This window comes from Tasmannia lanceolata, unplaced genomic scaffold (genome assembly GCF_043159265.1).
Source record: "Tasmannia lanceolata isolate RefF3 unplaced genomic scaffold, GAP_Taslan_0.1 ptg000015l, whole genome shotgun sequence".
Lineage (NCBI taxonomy): Eukaryota > Viridiplantae > Streptophyta > Magnoliopsida > Canellales > Winteraceae > Tasmannia > Tasmannia lanceolata.
In genome coordinates, this window is record NW_027518692.1 from 57310353 (window position 1) to 57329005 (window position 18653).

The following is an 18653-nucleotide window of genomic DNA, read 5'->3' on the forward strand; positions in this document are numbered from 1 at the left end:
GTCTCCTCCCACTTTCCCCACCCTTCTATTACCACTAGATAAAATAATATTCTATGGAAAATAATTTCATTGTTGCCAAACATGGCCCATATATTTTTTTCAGGGAAAAATACGACCGGGCAGAAGTCTGAGAGGGAGCCACTTATCCAATGATCCAAACCATCTACACATTACTCTTCCTATGCATGGCCCGTATGCACCAAGATCCACGCCATTAAGCCATTCTAAGCCTCCAATTTGTGGAGCCTTTTCTAATGATGTACACCAGTTCTTTTTTGCTTTATAATCGTTTACTTATATTCCACAAATTAGAAACTGTGAATCATCCGTGGCGACTTTGATGTGCAGTCAATCAGTAGCAAAGCCTATCAGATGGTTCCCACCTGATTCGGCCCCACCTGATCGACGAGCATAAGCCCAGCCCATTGCTGTCAATCCACCTTGATTGAATGATCCCACCCCTTGGATTCATCACTGCTCATTTTGGGGCCCACCAAGAAAAGCTAAAACATTGATTTGTATAGTACTTATCTAACAGATTAATGTCAGCTCATGATAGTTGACAAGATCAATGGCATCGATTACACTAGATCGTTCGCGGAGAGATCATCTATCTTCTTCCATTTGGTGCGTAGCGTAATCACTAGCAGGGTGCTGGCTTGACAGATAAGACCACAAATTAGACCTAACCATAGTCCCTGTATCAAATAACCCCAATTTCAAAAGGTAAGTCATTCAACTTCTTCATATAAGAATTTTGAAAGATAACATGAAGATACAGAGAAATATAAGATGGGCAACTCAGAAAAGCCTGGATTAGATAGTGCTGCGTATAAGATATTAGTTAAGATGGTTCACAAACTAAATATTGCAAATGATCTTGATATGAGAAATGGGTCACTGAAAGAGAAGAGTAAACATGGAAATAGATTTGGATTTCTTATCTAATTTTCATTGAGAAAAGTACATTCAAGATCTCAACTAAATTACAAATTTTTGCATTTGTTTCAAAACAAAAGGATTAAATATAAAGAACATTGAAAAGGAGAACCACTATATCATGTGATAATGGTTTTGTTGTGAAAACTGTTGATGGAAACACAAAGCAATTAAACATAGAAATTAGACAGAAACAAAATAGAACATGAGATTTATGTGGTTTGTCACGTTGTTTGAGTACATCCATGGCCGAATGTGATCTAAGAGCTTCAACTATAGGCGAAGACTAGAAAAATGCAAGTTACCCAAAAGGTCCACAACCAAGACATTATATAGAGATTCCCATCGCTAATCCCAATACGACAGTTTCTCCTACAGGTAAAAACTTTAGGATTTTCACATGACAAAAATACCCCTATAGCGCCCTCGATTTCCACCTGGGGTGTAGGCCAAGGAAAGGTCAGCCGCCCCGTCCATGATCACATCAAACGACATCATTAGGAGGGTGGGGGGTGGGGGTTTGGGGAGAGGGGAGAGGGGAGGCATTGGAAAATATGGGATAGAATTCAAGACATAAACATAGCACATGCTTTGATAAACACCTGTGGGCTGTCAAAGGAAACAATTTAGAGAAGATGCATAAAATGTCTATAGATCTGAAATAAACTAAATTGATGACTCACCTTAGCATATAGCTCTAACTTGAACGCAAGGAAGACAGCTATTGGCATGCCAATCAGATAGAAGGTTGCCAAGTTAGCCCATGCAGCCAAGTGCTGCCAACCACATCCTCTAGCCACGCCTGCAAATCATGCATCAAAGATAACATGAATACATTTCATCTGAAAACAACATATGGGGCCAGTAGCAAAAGTAGATAAGAACATGGCACACCTGATAAAACTCCCTGCGCAGAATCAAATAATATGGACACAGAAAGCAAGGGGGTCATGGAAGCAAATTCTTTCTTTATCACCTCGCTGTTACTGAAAGAACTGGCCCAAATGTTATGACCAAAGGCTAGTGAAAGAACAACTACTAGAGCCAGAAATACAGAGAGCTTTAGTGTCACTTTCACAGCGTTCTTAGCTTTATCAATGTTCCCAGCGCCCAGCTCATTTGACACGCGAGTGCTGTCACAAAAACATCTAATCACTGTCTGGGCAGCGAATGGAGTTCGTCTAATAGACCCCCAAGTTACCAGAAAAATATAGAAATTTAGTAGAACATACCTCACTGCTGCACTGAAACCAAAAGTAAGCATATATGTGACGGCTTCTGTGTTCACACTGTAGATATCATGTATATAACATTCAGTTATTCAGGTTCAAAATATTCAGTTATTTAGGTTCAAGTGGCTATAACACTTCAGGAAAACCATCTTTATTATGATTATAGTGAAAATGCAACAAGCGGGTCAAGAAACCATACCAGATTGCGATCAGTGAGGTACTGTTTTCTGAGTCTTTCATTAATCCAGCCAGCAACACCAGAATTTCAAAAGCCCAATACTCCAAGCTGGGATGGTATGAAACATCAAATAATGGTAATTAATGAGATAGTAACGTAGATTAATGCATCAGGAGAACCAATTATGTTGAGGAAAGGAGACCGAGGAGACCAACGTATGTTGTAGAAAGTAGCATATATTGATAGTAAGTTAAAATAATTAAAGAGCATCTTATCAAGAAACACTAAGGGGCCGTTTGGATACGCTGATTTTAGAATCCAGGTTTTTAGTTTGAAAAAAGTGTAAAAGAGGGTTAGAGACGAGAGAAGAAGAGGACCAGCCGTCGTTTTTTACTCATTTTTTACTTCTCTCCCTTCTTTCCATCAGCAAGAGAGTAGCAGATCCTCCCATATTTCCAGGTTTTAGAAATCATAGGATGTAGGAGAGATTTTTAAAACCTGATTTTCTTGCTTAAAATCCAAGAAACGCTGCCAGGACAGCATCCAGCAGCTTGATTCATACCCTCTTTTACACTGTTTTCAAACTAAAAACCTGGATTCTAAAATCCGCATATCCAAACGGCCCATAAGTTGAATGTGTTGATTTTGGGAATCGTAAATAGTTTTTGGGAATCATACATCTGCATAAAGGAGGGAGAGGGAAAGAGAGAGAGAACACACGCTCTCCCCTTTTTACTTCTAATTCTCAAATGACACTCCCTTTCCCCAAATTTACACCCTCATTTTTGCTTATCTTATCCTAAAAACTACTGAATTTTAAGGACATGCCTGACTCGCCCAAGTCAATTGAGTACTCAGCAGAGCAGACTCGGAATTGCTTGGGCCGAGTTTTGACTCGCATTCGCATTTTGAAACACTGTTGTTACCAAGAACAACATTCACAACTCAACTCAACTCAACGAAGCCTTTGTCCCAAACTAGTTGGGGTCGGCTACCAAGAACAACATTAAAAGATTTAAACAAAAAGAAACATAAATATATCTAGGATAAACATTAAAAATGCACAGTAACTTTGGAGTTGGATGTCCACACTTGTGGTAGTAATAAACACCATTACATGTTTGTAAAAAATTGTGACCATAAATGAATTGTGATGTAACTGATACCAGTCTGTTCTAATTGTAGCATGAGATTCTTGCTCCCACACCATGTTTTCAGAAGAAGTTTAAAGAAGATCAAGTTTCTACATTACCTGAAGAAATCAGGGTGGTGAAGGAGAAGGAAGAGAAAAACAAGAAAACACAGTGGACAAATGAGAAGGGTATGGGAAAAGAGAAAATGGTCATTTGGTAAAAGAAATGAAACAGAGGTAGCCAAGAGTGGATAAGAGTTGTGGCCAAAAGGGATGCCAAACAGATAAAGTGCGGATGTAATTTATAGCCAATGGATACAACAAAATAGAGTTTTATCAAGTTGGATAGCCAGAACATGAAGGAAGAAACTGTTTTGGCCTTCTTCGAAAAAACAATAGTAATCTAGAAAGGAAATCTGAGAAAACAGAGATTTGAGAAAGATAGGGTGTCAAAGAGAAATGGCATTGTAGTTGAAAAGATAGAGAAAGAGAACAACGAAAAATTACAGTATAAATTGTAGATCCACTCACAAAACGAAACCCCCTGATCTTCACAAAGAAATCTTCAGGAGCTAGTGCATACACTAACACAATTTAGTGCGGGGGAACAGAATAATTTGAAATTCCTTCACTGAATTCCTTCACCCAAATGCAGACATTAGAATTATTTGTGTGCATGGTGGAGAAAATGTACGAGAATAGCATACAGACCATACAGATCTCACATGCCATGACGAGGGACTCAAGAAAAATTAGCAGGCAACCTAGAGAAACAAATCACTGCTGCCTCGAACAACTGCCTATCTAGTAGATGGCATTAGAGAACAGATGCTGGTATTCACTAAAGCATAGATTCGGCTTTATCTACCTTAGTGACACAAGCAACTTTTAGAATGGTATCTCATCTCAAACAAGAGGGAATGAATCTGTAATGACCACTTTTTTTTTCCAAACACAGCTTAATGGGGTTAATTGCACGTCTCAAAATACACTGGTCTGACAGAAATATTGAAAGGTGAAACGAGCTTGAGACCAGTGAAGTGAAATTAACAGATCAATTACAAAATGATAATTCTTAAAATTTGTAATTAGCACGTTTGGAAGGTTCATGAGAGATTCATATGGAATTGAACAACAAATAGAAATATGAGAGGAACACTAAGCTCCTCTGTATTGTTACAATAGTGATAACTTTGTATTAAAATGTTCCAAGTTGTTTTTCAGTATTTTGATAATCTAGAGTTTTGTATTCGTAGTCCTTTAGTCTTTGTAGCCAGCATTCCTACACGCATGTGCCTGCCAGAATGCCTCATTGGTTCGGGACTATTGGTTCCCAGGTAGTACTCACCCTTGAAAGCTAGTCGTTAAGAAGAGAGTGCTCAAGTCCTTATAAGCCCATCCACATCCATTAACCTTTCCGTTGTGGGATCTTTGCTTTCGTGTGGAACCCCCAACAATCTCTTCCTCCACGCGGAGCAACGTGGACAATATTGCCCCTCCACGTGGGAACTCCGAGATCTTCCCCGAGGGATTTTCACCGTCCTCGAGGGTATACTGGGGATACCGAGATCTTCCCCAAGGGATTTTTTCCATCCTCAAGGGCACTTAGGAGTTATCATGCCTTGCTATACCACTTGTTGGGAGCCGAGCATAACTCACCCTTAAAAGCTAGCCGTTAAGGGGAGGGTGCCCGAGTCCTTATAAGCCCATCCACATCCATTCACTTTTCCGATGCGGGATCTTTGCTTTCGTGTGGAACCCCCCAATAGGGACAAGCCTAGCTAATACACTAATACATATCATAAGTTAAGGAAGCACACCCCCACCACCCCACCCCCCCCCCCCCCCAACAATCCCCCATGCCAAAAAAAAAATTCATAGAGCCTAGGAATGCAAGTTTGACCAAGGATTGGAAAGGAGAGGTGGAAGAAAACTAGAAAAGCTCGGGATGGATTTAGGAGTCTTTGTGCTAGGGATTTAATGAATTTCTTGAGCATCTTCTGGTTTCTCTATTTTCCTATGCATCCAAATATGGACATGATAGCTGAGCTAACAAACCCTGAAGCTATTCATGCCTCCATCCCATTGCGCCGGATTCCCAAAATGTTATTGATGGGAAAGAAACACGGTGCATGCATGATCTATTTGCGGACATGGTAGAAGAATGACGAGAATTCCAAATAAGAAACACCACCTTGCAATATTTTAGGAGAAGCAATAGCTAATGAAGCTAACTTACCACACCATCACCGCTGAGGGCATTGCCAGCTTCAAGCTCGGAAGTACATAATGGAAGGACTTCAGAGAAAACCCTTCCCAAGTATGCTTGAAGTTCTTTGAATATTTCACATAGAGTGCCATTACAATAAATGAAATCCAAAATGATATTGCAGCTGCTAGTGCCGCCCCCTTGAAGCCGAGAGATGTGTGATGAACCAATAGATACGTTATCCCCACATGGACAACAAACGTGATAAGTGAGCATATGACCAAAGGTATCACAACGTTTTGTGTTTGGAGAAATCTCAAAATGCATTGGAGAAAGCCGTATGCAAATACTCCCGGAATCAGATACCTCAAAAATAGGCTAGCCATTTTTGATATTTCTTGGTCTTGATGGAGCAAAATTAATATCGATTCTGAATAAAACCACACTACAGATACGATAACAGAGAATAAGAATGAAGTAATGATGGAGGATTGTAGGTAAATCCCTAGCATTCCATACAGCTTTGCACCAAATCCTTGGCCACAAAGAGTTTCAAGAGCGCCACTTAGACCAACCTGAAACAAAAACACATGAGAAAAAACAGTAAGAAATTTATATCCAGAAATATGCTAAAAAGAGGTAAACCCTCTGCTTGGAGATTTTTAATCAGATTCACTGCATCCTACATAGAAGAATGAGTTCAGAAACCCATCAACAATAGCATCAATAACAAGTTTATTTTAGATATAGTGGAGAGCGGGAATTTTTTGTTGGAGAACCAAAATAAATATAAATATAAAATGGTAAGATACCAATCAGAAAGCTAAAATTGGCTTCACAAAGTCTACAGATAGAGTTACAAGTGAATCTGGAAAAGGAATAGGGCCATACATCACAGAAAAGCAAACCAAACAATGGAGAACACCCAGAATACATTAAAAACTTTAAATTCAGGTTATGAATCTCTCTTGGATTATAGTTTATCATCTCCTTCTGGACCATGGATTAGCATCATCTTTCTGGAAAAGTTCCAACTGACAAAACAGGTTTCTGTTTTGAGTTTTTAATTAAATCAGGTCATAATGGAAGCCATTTGTCAAGCTTTGATATCACATCTCTTGATCATTTTAGTCAAAAACCATATTGCCTAACAGCTCAAATCAATATGATCAGATCAAGCTGTGGATTTCATGGGTTGGCCATGTTTACATAAACTTAGATTACAATGAGCATTCATCTTTCCTCAACTCAACTCAACTCAACTCAACTCAACTCAACTAAGCCTTTCTCCCAAATTAGTTGGGGTCTGCAGAAGTCATCTTTCCTATATTATGCTAATTGGATCACTTTAATCCTAAAGCTCTTCAACTTGAGCATGGCCCTGCACCTCATTATCTCCTTTTGATAGCATATTGCTAAATGAGCTGGTAGCTAACAAGTCTCAGTGGTTTCCCAAAATTTAACACTGGTGCTTCTTAATTATCAAGTCTCACTGAATAGGAAGATGTTTTGACTGTGCAACAATAAATTATATGGGCTAATGATATTGGCACTTCCATGTTTTGATGATGGGCCGAACTCACTTTGTTTTTTAATATTTAACCAGCTGCCAAAAGCTATTACAATTCTCAAACGGCCAACTTAAAAGGAAACGCCAAGGTGAGTTCGGCCCATTATCAAAATATGGCAGTGCCAATATCAGTAGCCATAACATATTATGATGATAAATAAATTCAAATGCATCCAAAGCAAGAACTCAAACTCTCGGCAGTTTTTTAAGCATTTCTGTTTGCTCCCTGCTTCCTCTCTGCTTAAGCAGAAATGTATGGCTATCATTAGAGATCAGCAGCAATTTAATCCCTATACCTTTCACTACTGTTGGCACCAGTGGATGAATTGGAAATGAAAAAAATCCATCTTTTTATATTCTCATCAACTCAGAAATGATATTGTTTTCAGTGCAACTGTATTATTGCAGCACACAAGTTACCAATGCTGCTCCCAGTCCTTTTTTGACGCCAATTTACATTGATAAGACGGGTTAAGGCATCGATATTGCAGGCATTACCGCCATCATAATAAGGTATCAGTCCCCTCGGATGCCAAATTATGTGGTTATCAATGAAGGATAGCAATACTAATGTTCTTCTTCCAGACCATGTTATTTTAACTCGGTTAAGATTTCTTACATTGCCATTCCTGATGTCAGGTGTTGATGGGTTTTATAATCTTCTCCCTTAGTTTTCTGTTTGAGAATTGGTATATTTTGCTCAGGAAGCATCAATGGATCATTTCTGGGGGGAAATTTCCAGAGAAAAGGTGGTGCCCTTAAGGCCATGTTTGGCAGCCAGGAATTTTTTTCATGATAAATCGGTATCTCCAGGTGGTAAGAAAGGGGTAGGGCAGTGGGACAAGGAGAGAGATTTGAGAGGGCATGGTCGAGGTTAGCATGGGAAGTGAGTAAAAATCAGGAAAAAGTCGGTCCTATGTTGAGAATAGTTTTTTGTTTCCTGACTTTTAGCCACTTCTATCACTTGGAGACACTAGTTTCCTGTTTTTTGTTTCCTGGTTTTTAGAAACTTCATCCTCATCTCCACTTAGAGTTGGAGACACTGATTTATCATGAAAAAAAAATCATGGTAGCCAAACGTGCCCTAAGTTATCGAAACGTGCCCTAAGTTATCGCAAGATTCGATGAAGATACAGGGAAAGGATTGTCCTATACTTATAAGGCCCATAAAATTGCCCAACATAAGTGAATTACAAGATCAGAATGGAAGTTACCCTTTGTCATGTAGAGTGTGCTTCTGTCCTAACTCCTAAGTAGATCCATCTGTTTAAAAGTATAGTTAATTGTCAAGATAGACTAATTTTTCGGACTTTTTTTTATGCCACCAAAATTGGTCATTTTCAAATAAGATTATTTTAATTTGATTTTATTTGCAAACATTGAGGCATGTTTGGAAGCCATTAACTAGATTATTTCTAAGACTATTGTAACCATTATTTTCAAAACTATTTGTACAGAAGATTAGATGCGATGATAAACACATTAAAATTTCACATCCAATTAAAGTGTGGTTATCATGGGTTGGAATATTCAAGGCATGTTTCACCATGAGCATTGAAGTGAAGTGTATTCACAGAGTACTTATTCTATGCTTGGTCCGTCCAATCATAACAGAGATGGAATTCAGGTTGGACCATGGACAACTTAAAGAGTTGGGAATGACCTGACTATGAAATCATCCATTTAGAACTAATAGCTAGAGAGGGTTAAGATTATTCATCAATTCGAGCAAGCTAATTCTCCAATCTGCCTTCAATTTCCATATCAATATATCATTAATATGCAACTAATCCCAAACAAGAGCTTGGCAAAGGTATATCACAAGTACTCGGGACATTCTAATCACTCATCAAAACAGTTTATTATCTATGTATTTTCAGATGATCTTGAGTGTCCAAAGGTAAGCACTACCATGGATGAGCCATGTATAAAAATCACACCCACCAGACAATCCTAATGATCCAATCAATGGTCTTTTGCTCTTTGTATGAGTACGTTTCACCATTACGCTCTCGACAATCCACTGCAAGCCACTGTTTGACAATTAGGGCAAACGCCCATCAACATATATGCCCAGACCCGATCATTCGCCTATCCATTGAGGTGTACAAGGGCGATCAATGATGGACCCAAGAAATCAGCTTCACCGAAAGAAATGAATCTAATTGGTTTGTTCTAGGCAATCCATCATCAGTTAGTCCAATGAGATTCTCAAATCCTTGTAAGTCAGGCTAGAAGAACATTAGGAACAGAGTAATTTATGCAATTGTATTAAACTAATCTCCCAGAAACTGGACTAAATAAATAAATACTGAATAAAAGAAAAGATCATTGCCATTGATCCCATATGCCTTCCAAATATTCTCATACGAAAAAACATCCTCAACCCATAGATTTTCTCTGTGAACTGTGACCAATTTTCATGAACTCTTGACAACTAATTTAGAGGAACCCAACTAGTTATTTATCAATAAAACCATTTGTTAATATTATAAGTAAAAGGGAGAAAACCCCAGAAGCCAGAAAAAAAAAAAAACAATCATGACCAAAAGAAGATCCAAATCATGGTGTCATGTAAAAGAGAATACCATGAGGGCGAGTCCAGTGACAGTTGCCCATGAATTGGCGAGGGTGGAGCCAGCGAGCTCGAGCTCGCCGAGGTGGCCGGCGAACATGACGGAGACCAAGGGAATACAGTAATAACAGACGTTGGTGATCATCATCGGGACTGAGAATAATATCTGTTTCTTGGCCTCCTCCACATCCACCAACTTTTCCAACCATCTTTTTTCTTGTTGTCTCTGTAGCAAGGGAGTTGTAGTAGTAGAACCCATCTCACTCTATATCAGTCTTATTTCTACCCTCAAATTTTTTTTTTTGGTGAGTACTCCCCACAATTTTCTTCTCAGTATGCAAATGACAGGTGCACAGAGGGAGAAGTGATCAGAGAAAATAGCCTTTAATATCCTTGTCTCATCTTCATGTGCCCCACGTTTTCAAGATTCGTGGGCTCATCTTCTAAGCGATAAAAAAAGACAGGGCTACCTGGTCAGAGGTAGGACGTTGCACTTACATTTGTTATATACATGAGATATTTGAACAGTAGGAGTGGGTGGTTGAGAGATTTAAGATGGAAAACGTTAGGATATGTCACTTTCCCACTATTTGACCGGTCTCTCCACACACAGACTCACACTCTCTCTCTCTCTCTCTCTCTCTCTCTCTCTCACCATTTGACCGGTCTCTCTCTCTCCACTCTCTCTCCACTCTCTCTCCCCCCCTCTCTCTCTCTCTCTCTCCACACACAACAGGAACAGTTGGTAGGCCCAACAGAAACCGTTGGTGGAATGGTGGGCCCATCTTTACACAACGTAGGCCCGCCCATACCACTGTAGGATAATCCAAACCGTCCATTTGATGGGCCATAAATGTAAATAGGTTGCGTTCCAAAATATCATTTCCATAGGCAGATCCTAGCCTCGGATCTAAATAGAAACTACATCTTATACAACCTCTATAAATTGTAGGGTTGTGATCATCCTATGAAAATGATTTTTGGGGCATAGCCTATTTACATTGTGGCCCATCAAATAAATGGTTTGGATCATTCTATGGAGTTGGTCGTAAAGTAACATTAAGGCCCGTCCACAATATAGGACGATCCAAGCCGTCCGTGGTTTGGATAATCCTATGGAGTTGGTAACATTAAGGCCCAATCGTAGGCCCCACCGGTTTTTTTTTCAAATTGAAGCGTGCCGTCCACAACATAGGATGATCCAAGCCATCCATGGTTTGGATCCTCCTATGGTGTGGTTCGTACAGTAACATTAAAGCCCAATTTAGGCCCCACCCATATTTTTGAAAATGAAGTGTACCTTCCAGACCATAGGATGATCAGAGCCGTCCATTTGATGGGCCATAACGTAAATGGGTTGTGCCCCCCAAAAGGGTTGGCCCATCAAATGAATGGTTTGGATCATCCTGTGTGGTCGTACAGTAACATTAAGGCCCATCCACAACATAGGATGATCCAAGCCATCCATGGTTTGGATAATCATATGGAGTTGGTTGTAGACTAACATTAAGGCCCAATCGTAGGCCCCACCGATATTTTTCAAATTGAAGCGTACCGTCCACAACATAGGATGATCCAAGCCGTCCATGGTTTGGATCATCCTATGGTGTGGTTCGTACCAATTTAGGCCCCACCCATATTTTTGAAAATGAAGTGTACCGTTCAGACCATAGGATGATCCGAGCCGTCCATTGATGGGCCACAATGTAAATAGGTTGTGCCCCAAAAATCATTTCCGTAGGATGATCACAACCCTACAATCTATAGAGGTTGCATAAGATGTAGTTTCTATTTAGATCGGAGGGCTAGGATCTGTCTATGGAAAAATATTTTGGGACGCAACCTATTTACGTTTATTGCCCATCAAATGGATTGTTTGGATTATCCTATGGTGTGGTATGGGCGGGGCCTACGTTGTTCAAAGATAGGCCCACCATTCCACCAATGATTTCTGTTGGGCCCACCAACTGTTCCTGTTGTGTGTGTGGAGAGAGAGAGAGAGAGAGAGAGAGAGAGAGAGAGAGAGAGAGACCGGTCAAATGGTGGGAATACGTTAGCCAGCCGTCAAGGGGGGGAAATATCAGCGCCCAAAAAAATTCCTTGTGTACAATTGGATTTTTGTTTCACCTGTTTCAAACCCTGTCGTATTCTGTCCTCTCTGCTGCCTTTCTCTTACACCAGGTAAAAAATATTGGATCAATTACTGTTGCATGCTGGACAGTTGAAAAAATGACGAGAAAATGTTGAGTTTTGAAAAAATACTAAGAAATGCTACTTTATTAAAAAAAGACTTTTTAGGACGAAAATACCCCTCAACTTACTTTTATCTCTCTTCTTGGTTTTACCTTTTACTCTTTTACTTGCAGGTTTTACTCCGACACATTTGTGTGAAACAGCCTTATTTTCCGGCGATAGAAGCCTTCTTCTCCGGCGAAACAACGTCATTTCTCCAGCGAAACCTACTCTTTTCTCCGGCAATACGTAACATGGTAAGCCTGAAATCTCATTCTCCCTCTCTCTCTATATTTCTATTTCTTTTTTCAAAACTCCATCTAACATCATCTCCTTCTCTCTCTCTCTCATTTTTTAGGGTATTGAAAGGTTTTATTTACTTGAAATGCACAAAATTGGACTCATCAGCCTTCTCCCTAGTCAAATCTTTCTCAAAAAGGGTTTTGAGATCTCCCCCTCTTTTTTTCAATGCAAAAACAGGTACTCGAAGCGAAAACAGGATATTCGAAGCCAAAATTTACTTGGTCGAAGCCAAAAATCACTTGGTCGAAGTGAAAAATGTGTTTCCTGTAACATTCGCCGTTGTGTTTTTCGCTTCAATTTAATTTTTTTAGGCTTCGAATAACTGGTTTTTTTGCTTCGACTAACATGTTTTTTGCTGCGACTAAAACTTTTGAATTCCAGTAACATTTGGAACTTTTTTGTTGGCTTCGACTATCACGTTTTGGGCTTCAACAAACTTCTTTTTTCGCTTTGACTAACACGTTTTGGCTTCGACTAAATTTTTTTTATCTTCGACTTCTTTTTTTGGCTTCAACTAACTTTTTATTTGCTTCAAGTAACTTTTTTTGCCTATGAGTAATTTGTTTTTTGGCATCGACTAGTTTTTTGGCTTAAGGAAATTTTTTTTTGCCTTTAACTATAATTTTTTTTTGCTTCGACTATCATTTTTGGCTTTGAGTAACTTTTTTTTTGCTTCAACTAGTATTTTTTGGGCTTCAACTATCATTTCTGCCTTCAAATAACCTATCGATTTTCTGGCTTTCAGCTATCGATTTTGGATCCGAGTTACATTTTTTTAGCTTCAAGTAACCTATTTTTTGGCCAAACAGTATAAGAGGTGGGTTTCTCCCCAAACCCACATAATCAAAAGTCACAAATACACTGATATTAATTTCCTTTTGTAGAAGCAAAAGGACCTCAGCATGAGAAACCTAATAAAAGAAAGTGCCAAATGTCTAGATGAATGAGAAGATTATAAACCCTAAAGACTTACAAAGATAATGAGATTTTGGATATTTGGAAGAGGAAAAAGAAAATGAGAAAAGGGCATCTCTAGAGAACTCTTTCTACCCTCTCAAGACAAATGGGCATATGCCGGAGAAATGACGATGTTTCGCCGGAGAAATGACGATGTTTCGCCGGAGAAGAAGGCTTCTATCGCCGGAAAATGAGGTCGTTTCACATAAATGCGTCGGAGTAAAACTTGCAAGTAAAAGAGTAAAAGGTAAAACCAAGAAGAGAAAGATAAAGTAAGTTGAGGGGTATTTTCGTCCTAAAAAGTTTTTTTTAATAAAGTATCATTTCTTAGTGTTTTTTCAAAACTCAACATTTTCTCGTCATTTTTTCAACTCTCCAGCATGTAACAGTAATTGATCCAAAAATATTCTACGAATTTTTCTCATGGTTGTCAAACATGCCCAAGTTTTAAGGAAAAATAGAGACGTACAAGATAGCTTTTTGGACACGTCTAAAATTTAAAAGTATGTGTGTGATCAAGACCACTGGTCCTGTCGATCTCTATGAGGCGACCTACATAAGCCTAGTCTTAGGCCACATGCACATCCCACTTGTGAGATCAACACAGGCGCACACACACAAAAGAAATCAAAATTTTAGCTTACTTCGGCTGGCTCCTAAAGATGTCTTGTATGATTAAGCACTACAAGAAATACCCCTTCTGATGTCTAGTCTTAGGCGGAAAGGCATAAATCCGTTGCTATACACACTTATGCTCTGTTTGGTTGGCTATTTTTAAGGAGATTGAGGGGAGAACATCTTCTTGAGATCTTCTTGAGATTGTTTGGTTGCCTTTTAAGGTCTTTGACCACTAGCACTGTCGGGCGACGGTCGGGTGATGTGGCGAGCTCGAGATCTTCTCTCCAAATTTCTTCAAATCAAAGAAATTTGTGGAGAAGATCTTGGGGAGTTCTTTTTGCCCTTATACCAAACCCCCCCCAATATTTGCAAGACAAACCAAACAATGTTTCTTTCTTCCACCCTTAATCTCCCCGTTGACTGATCTGTTTTAGATCTCCCCTTTAATCTCCCCTTTGACCGCTGGGATATAGATCTCCCAACGAATTAGCGGCATCCAAACAGAGCATTAGTGACGGGAAAAAAAGCCCCATTATAAAAGTGTTACTAAGGCCATATCAGGCTGCCAGGATTTTTTTTCTTATGATAAATCAGTGTCCCCAAGTACTAAGAGACGGGTGGAGCAGGTAGGAGAAGGAGAGATTTGAGAAGGCACGATTAAGATGAGAGTGAGACACGGCTAACAATCAGGAAAAAGTCTGAGTAGAGTTTTTTTTTGTTTCTTGATTTTAGCCACTTCTCACCACTTGGAGATATTAATTGCGTCTTTAAGTATTGTCTGTAGTGATGGATCAATAGGGACCATTAATATACGGGGGGCCCACCTATAATATGCTAGACTTATGGTTGCCCACTAGTTTTACGGATTTGATTCTATCCGCACAACATGCCTGGTGCTAATAATTGACTTTCTATAAGTTTTGTTTTTCATTTTTTGTGACAAAAATCCTTGGATTTAGATTGGGGATCGGTTTTCATTTTGTATATAATCAAGTTTACTTCTCATCAGACACCATATAATTTCACATTTTAATATACAATAGAATATCGATAGCATTCATAAACAGGAAAACGTGTGTTTGAATAATGAGCACGCCCCGCCTCATTTAAAACATTAGAAATATTTTAACTATATATGGTGGGAAATATTAGTTTCCATGGAGACGGGGCACGCCATCTAAAAGTAGTTTGATATGGACACCTCCCATGCTAAACTTAAGGTGCGTTTGCAAAAAATCCAAACACAAGGGTGCCTTATTGAACCCACGTCACTCACCGCATTTATGACTGCATTTATCATTATCTTCCGGCAATTGGGTGTACATTAGTCAATTGCATTTTATTTAAAATTCCTGCAATTGGGTGATTTTTGCACCCAATTAGGCCATGTTCGTTTTAGATTATCACGAGAGATTGTGGGGCACAAACCCATTATCAGACTCAGGATTAGATGTAATTTTGAGTCCAACAATCGGTTTGGAGACCACAATCGGTTCACATTCTAGAACGAACGGCCTTTACTAGTTTTTAAAAATGTGACTTAATTGAAAATATAAATTAATCGATTAAAAAACCAAGAATATATGGGGAATGGAAGAATGGTACGAGTGAGGAGTGGACGATGATGATTACGAGCGATAGAGAATGAGGGGTTTTCATCTTTTTAGTTTTTTAAGGTGGAGTGTCTAGGCACTTTCGCATAAGCAATTTTGCAATGTCTCTTTTTCACGAGAGAATTTGCCTTGTAAGGATTGCAACAAAAGCATCTATCTGGGAAAATTTTTTCCTAGGATAATTTTTTGTTGAGGTTTGCTAAACTGAAGGGCGCCCTTACAAAAATGGGGTGAAAGGGCGTGCCCTTATAGGCTATACGAGCACGCCCTTTCACCCCATTTTTGCAAGGGCGCCCTTCAGTTTAGAATTCCTCATGTTTGTTTCCACAATTTAGACGGAAATAATATATTTTTTGGAATATCATTATACATTAGAGGAATAATAGATGCACCCGCGCCGTCATGTGGATCCTATCAAGAGCTCTTTTCCGGCTCCCTATGCAAGGGCGCCTTGCATTTATCATTCCTCTATAAATTAAATGACCCTGTAAATAAAACTTTCAACCTTGGTGTAATCAAACAATGGAAAAGTCTGAAATTTTGGGAAAAAATTTGTTTCCAGACTTTTATAGAAAATTCTTTCAATCCAAACAGGGCCTTTTGTTTCGAAACCTTCTCTACGTTGGAGGGTTAAGATCATCCTATACAGAGAATTTAAGGGGAGCATACTTTTTCCCGTTGTGCTCTATGAAATGACCGGGTTGGATCATCCTATGAAGTGGGCCCTGCTTTTGAAAAAAATACGAGACTTTAGGCCTTCACGCCCTATAAAATCTCTTTTCTTTAATGGGTAATCACTCTTTTACCATTAACCCCTTTGTTGATATCTAACATCTATCTCTATGAAAAATTATTTGAGGGTAAAATCGTAATCTACATACGAAAAGTACCGAAAAAAAACTACCAAGAAGAGGTAAAGACATATGACAATGACCAAAGAACTACTTTATATTACTCATGCGGACACTTGCAAAATAATGACGGATTCCGGGCACCTGAAGAGGAACAACAATTATGGAAACCTCTATCGATTTGAGGGCTCGGATCAACCTATGAAAATGATTTTAGGGGCACAACCGATTGATGTTGTGTTCCATCACATGGACGGTTTGGATCAACCCATAAACCGCTATATATCTGAGGGTTCGGATCAACCTATGAAAATTATTTTTGGGGCACAACCTATGTAGGCAGTGGCCCATCTAATCGACGGTTTGGATCATCCTATAGTACAGGCCATACCGTTCATTTTAATAAAGTGAGGAACGCAATCATCAAAATACGGTGAGTAGTGCCATTATAAAATATGGTAGTGAGGACATTAGCACTATATATAATTTGAAATCATCGTTGTTACTTGGATGTTCCCAAGCGGGTCGGGTTCAACCCGAATTTGGGTTGGATCGGGTTAAGTTTTTTCGCAAATCGGGTTGGGTTGAGTTAGGAAAAATCAACCCGAACTGGAAATCGGGTCGGGTCAGGTCGGGTTGGGCTGTCGAGCAACCCGACTCGATCCGACCCGAAACCCGAATTTGGATTCCATCTGAAGAAGTTCTATATATGTGTTTTTCTTTTTCAACATTGAAATTGTCTCCACAGTCCACAATGGACGGGTGCGGGCCATACTGTACTTTAATAAAGTGGGGAGTGTGATCATCAAAATATAGTAGTGCGGATAACATTTCCCTTTGTTAATTGTTAGTCCCTGTTTGGTTTGGATATTGAGAACCGATTGTGAGTTAAAAGCTGATTATTGGTGACTCACTATTGGTTCTCAAAATCCAAAACAACCCGGCTTCAGTTGAGGTGGTCAACAATTGGTACCATATCAAATTGGGTCGGGTTGAGGAAATTGCAAATCGGGTTGGGTCGAGTTGAACCCAGTCGGGTTGGGTTGGAAAATATGGGTTCCTCGGGTTGGGTCGGGTTGAGACCCAAGTTGCACCCCTAACGATGACGAAAAAACTACTTTTCCTTATTCACTATGTGCGGGTCAATTTACGAAAAGTTTGATATTACGAATGCACCTGTAAAAATATTGATGAATTCTGGGCACCTTAAGAGGAACAACAATTATAGAAACCTCTATAGAATGGAGGGCTAGGATAAGCCTATGCAAATTATTTTACAGGCACAACCTATCTATGTTGTATTCCATCGCATGGACGATTTAGATCAACCTATGATGTGATATGTACCATCTTTGTCGGCCCGGGTTTTTTGCTAGTATATAAATAAGAGACATATATAAATCAGAAAGAAAGATACACCATGAAGAATGAGAAGAACCACTCTCAACCTATAAAAACTCTCTACTTGAGAGTTTGGGGGACATTTAATGAGCTATTGGATGAATTGTCATGTAGTGGCAACAAAAGGCCTCTTGTCATGGGCCCCACTCAATAACCCCCCTCCAACTTTCTTTCTCTAATCCTCTCATTTACTCAATAAAGTATTAAAGTCTTGATTCTCTCTGACTTTTGGAAAACACTTCCAAAACGTGACCCCATTTATAAAATAAATAAGGGAGTGAAATTGAGCAATGATTTGGTGAAGGGAAATGATATTTTCCCCCCTTAAACGGATAAAATCCCCCGTTTAACTGTTTCTGTGAGAATGGTTATTGCTTGAGGATAAATTCACCCCCTGTAACGTTTTTCTTTGCCTTTAAAACTCAACTATTAACGTTAAAGTGGTGGGATTTTATCCGTCAGGGGGCTTCATATCATTCCCCCTTCGTAAATTTCAAATTGATTTTTGGCATTTTTGGGAATTAGTGCCCCTTTCGTTGTCTTCTTGTGCACGTGTGAGGAGAAGACACTTTTGTCCTTTTCTCCAGATAGCAACCCTCCAAACTTTTTATGAGCAGATAATAGTGCGGCCCATGTATTTGAATGATCCAAACCATTCATTTTTTTCGGTATAAATTGGACGGCTCAACAAGTTAAAAATGACGATATAGAAACCTCCCCGAATCGAAGGGTTAGAGTCATCCCACGGAGATTTAAAGAGGAACCAACCTCTTCATCTTCTTTCAAGTTAAGTACTTTTGAGTTTTAGTCTCCTAGTTTTTCTTTATGTCTTTAAATTCTTAG

The 18653-nt window shown here is 39.2% G+C and overlaps 1 protein-coding gene across 2 annotated transcripts; it reads right to left on the bottom strand.

Annotated features, from left to right (window-relative positions):
* Positions 1–495: 495 nt before the first annotated feature.
* Positions 496–10319, bottom strand: LOC143846206 (protein DETOXIFICATION 18-like). Of its 2 annotated transcripts, none has more exons than XM_077354628.1 (7): positions 9849–10316; positions 5721–6265; positions 2371–2457; positions 2172–2228; positions 1834–2072; positions 1623–1741; positions 496–698 (listed from the first exon to the last, which is right to left on the bottom strand). In XM_077354628.1, the coding sequence occupies exons 1-7, from the start codon at positions 10092–10094 to the stop codon at positions 582–584; spliced, it is 1410 nt and encodes a 469-aa protein (XP_077210743.1). In that variant the 5' UTR covers positions 10095–10316; the 3' UTR covers positions 496–581. The 2 variants fall into 2 exon arrangements, with proteins under 2 accessions (XP_077210743.1, XP_077210742.1); XM_077354627.1 differs by lacking the exon at positions 496–698 and adding an exon at positions 1151–1548 and having other exon boundaries at positions 9849–10319.
* Positions 10320–18653: the final 8334 nt, after the last annotated feature.

Excerpts from the sequence above, each read along its gene's own strand:
- LOC143846206 (XM_077354627.1), bottom strand. The coding sequence starts at position 10,094 with ATGGGTTCTACTACTACAACTCCCTTGCTACAGAGACAACAAGAAAAA. Across the intron at positions 6,266-9,848 it reads TCACTGGACTCGCCCTCATG|GTTGGTCTAAGTGGCGCTCT; the intron begins GTATTCTCTTTT and ends TTTTTGTTTCAG. Across the intron at positions 2,229-2,370 it reads ACCTCACTGATCGCAATCTG|TGTGAACACAGAAGCCGTCA; the intron begins GTATGGTTTCTT and ends TGATATCTACAG.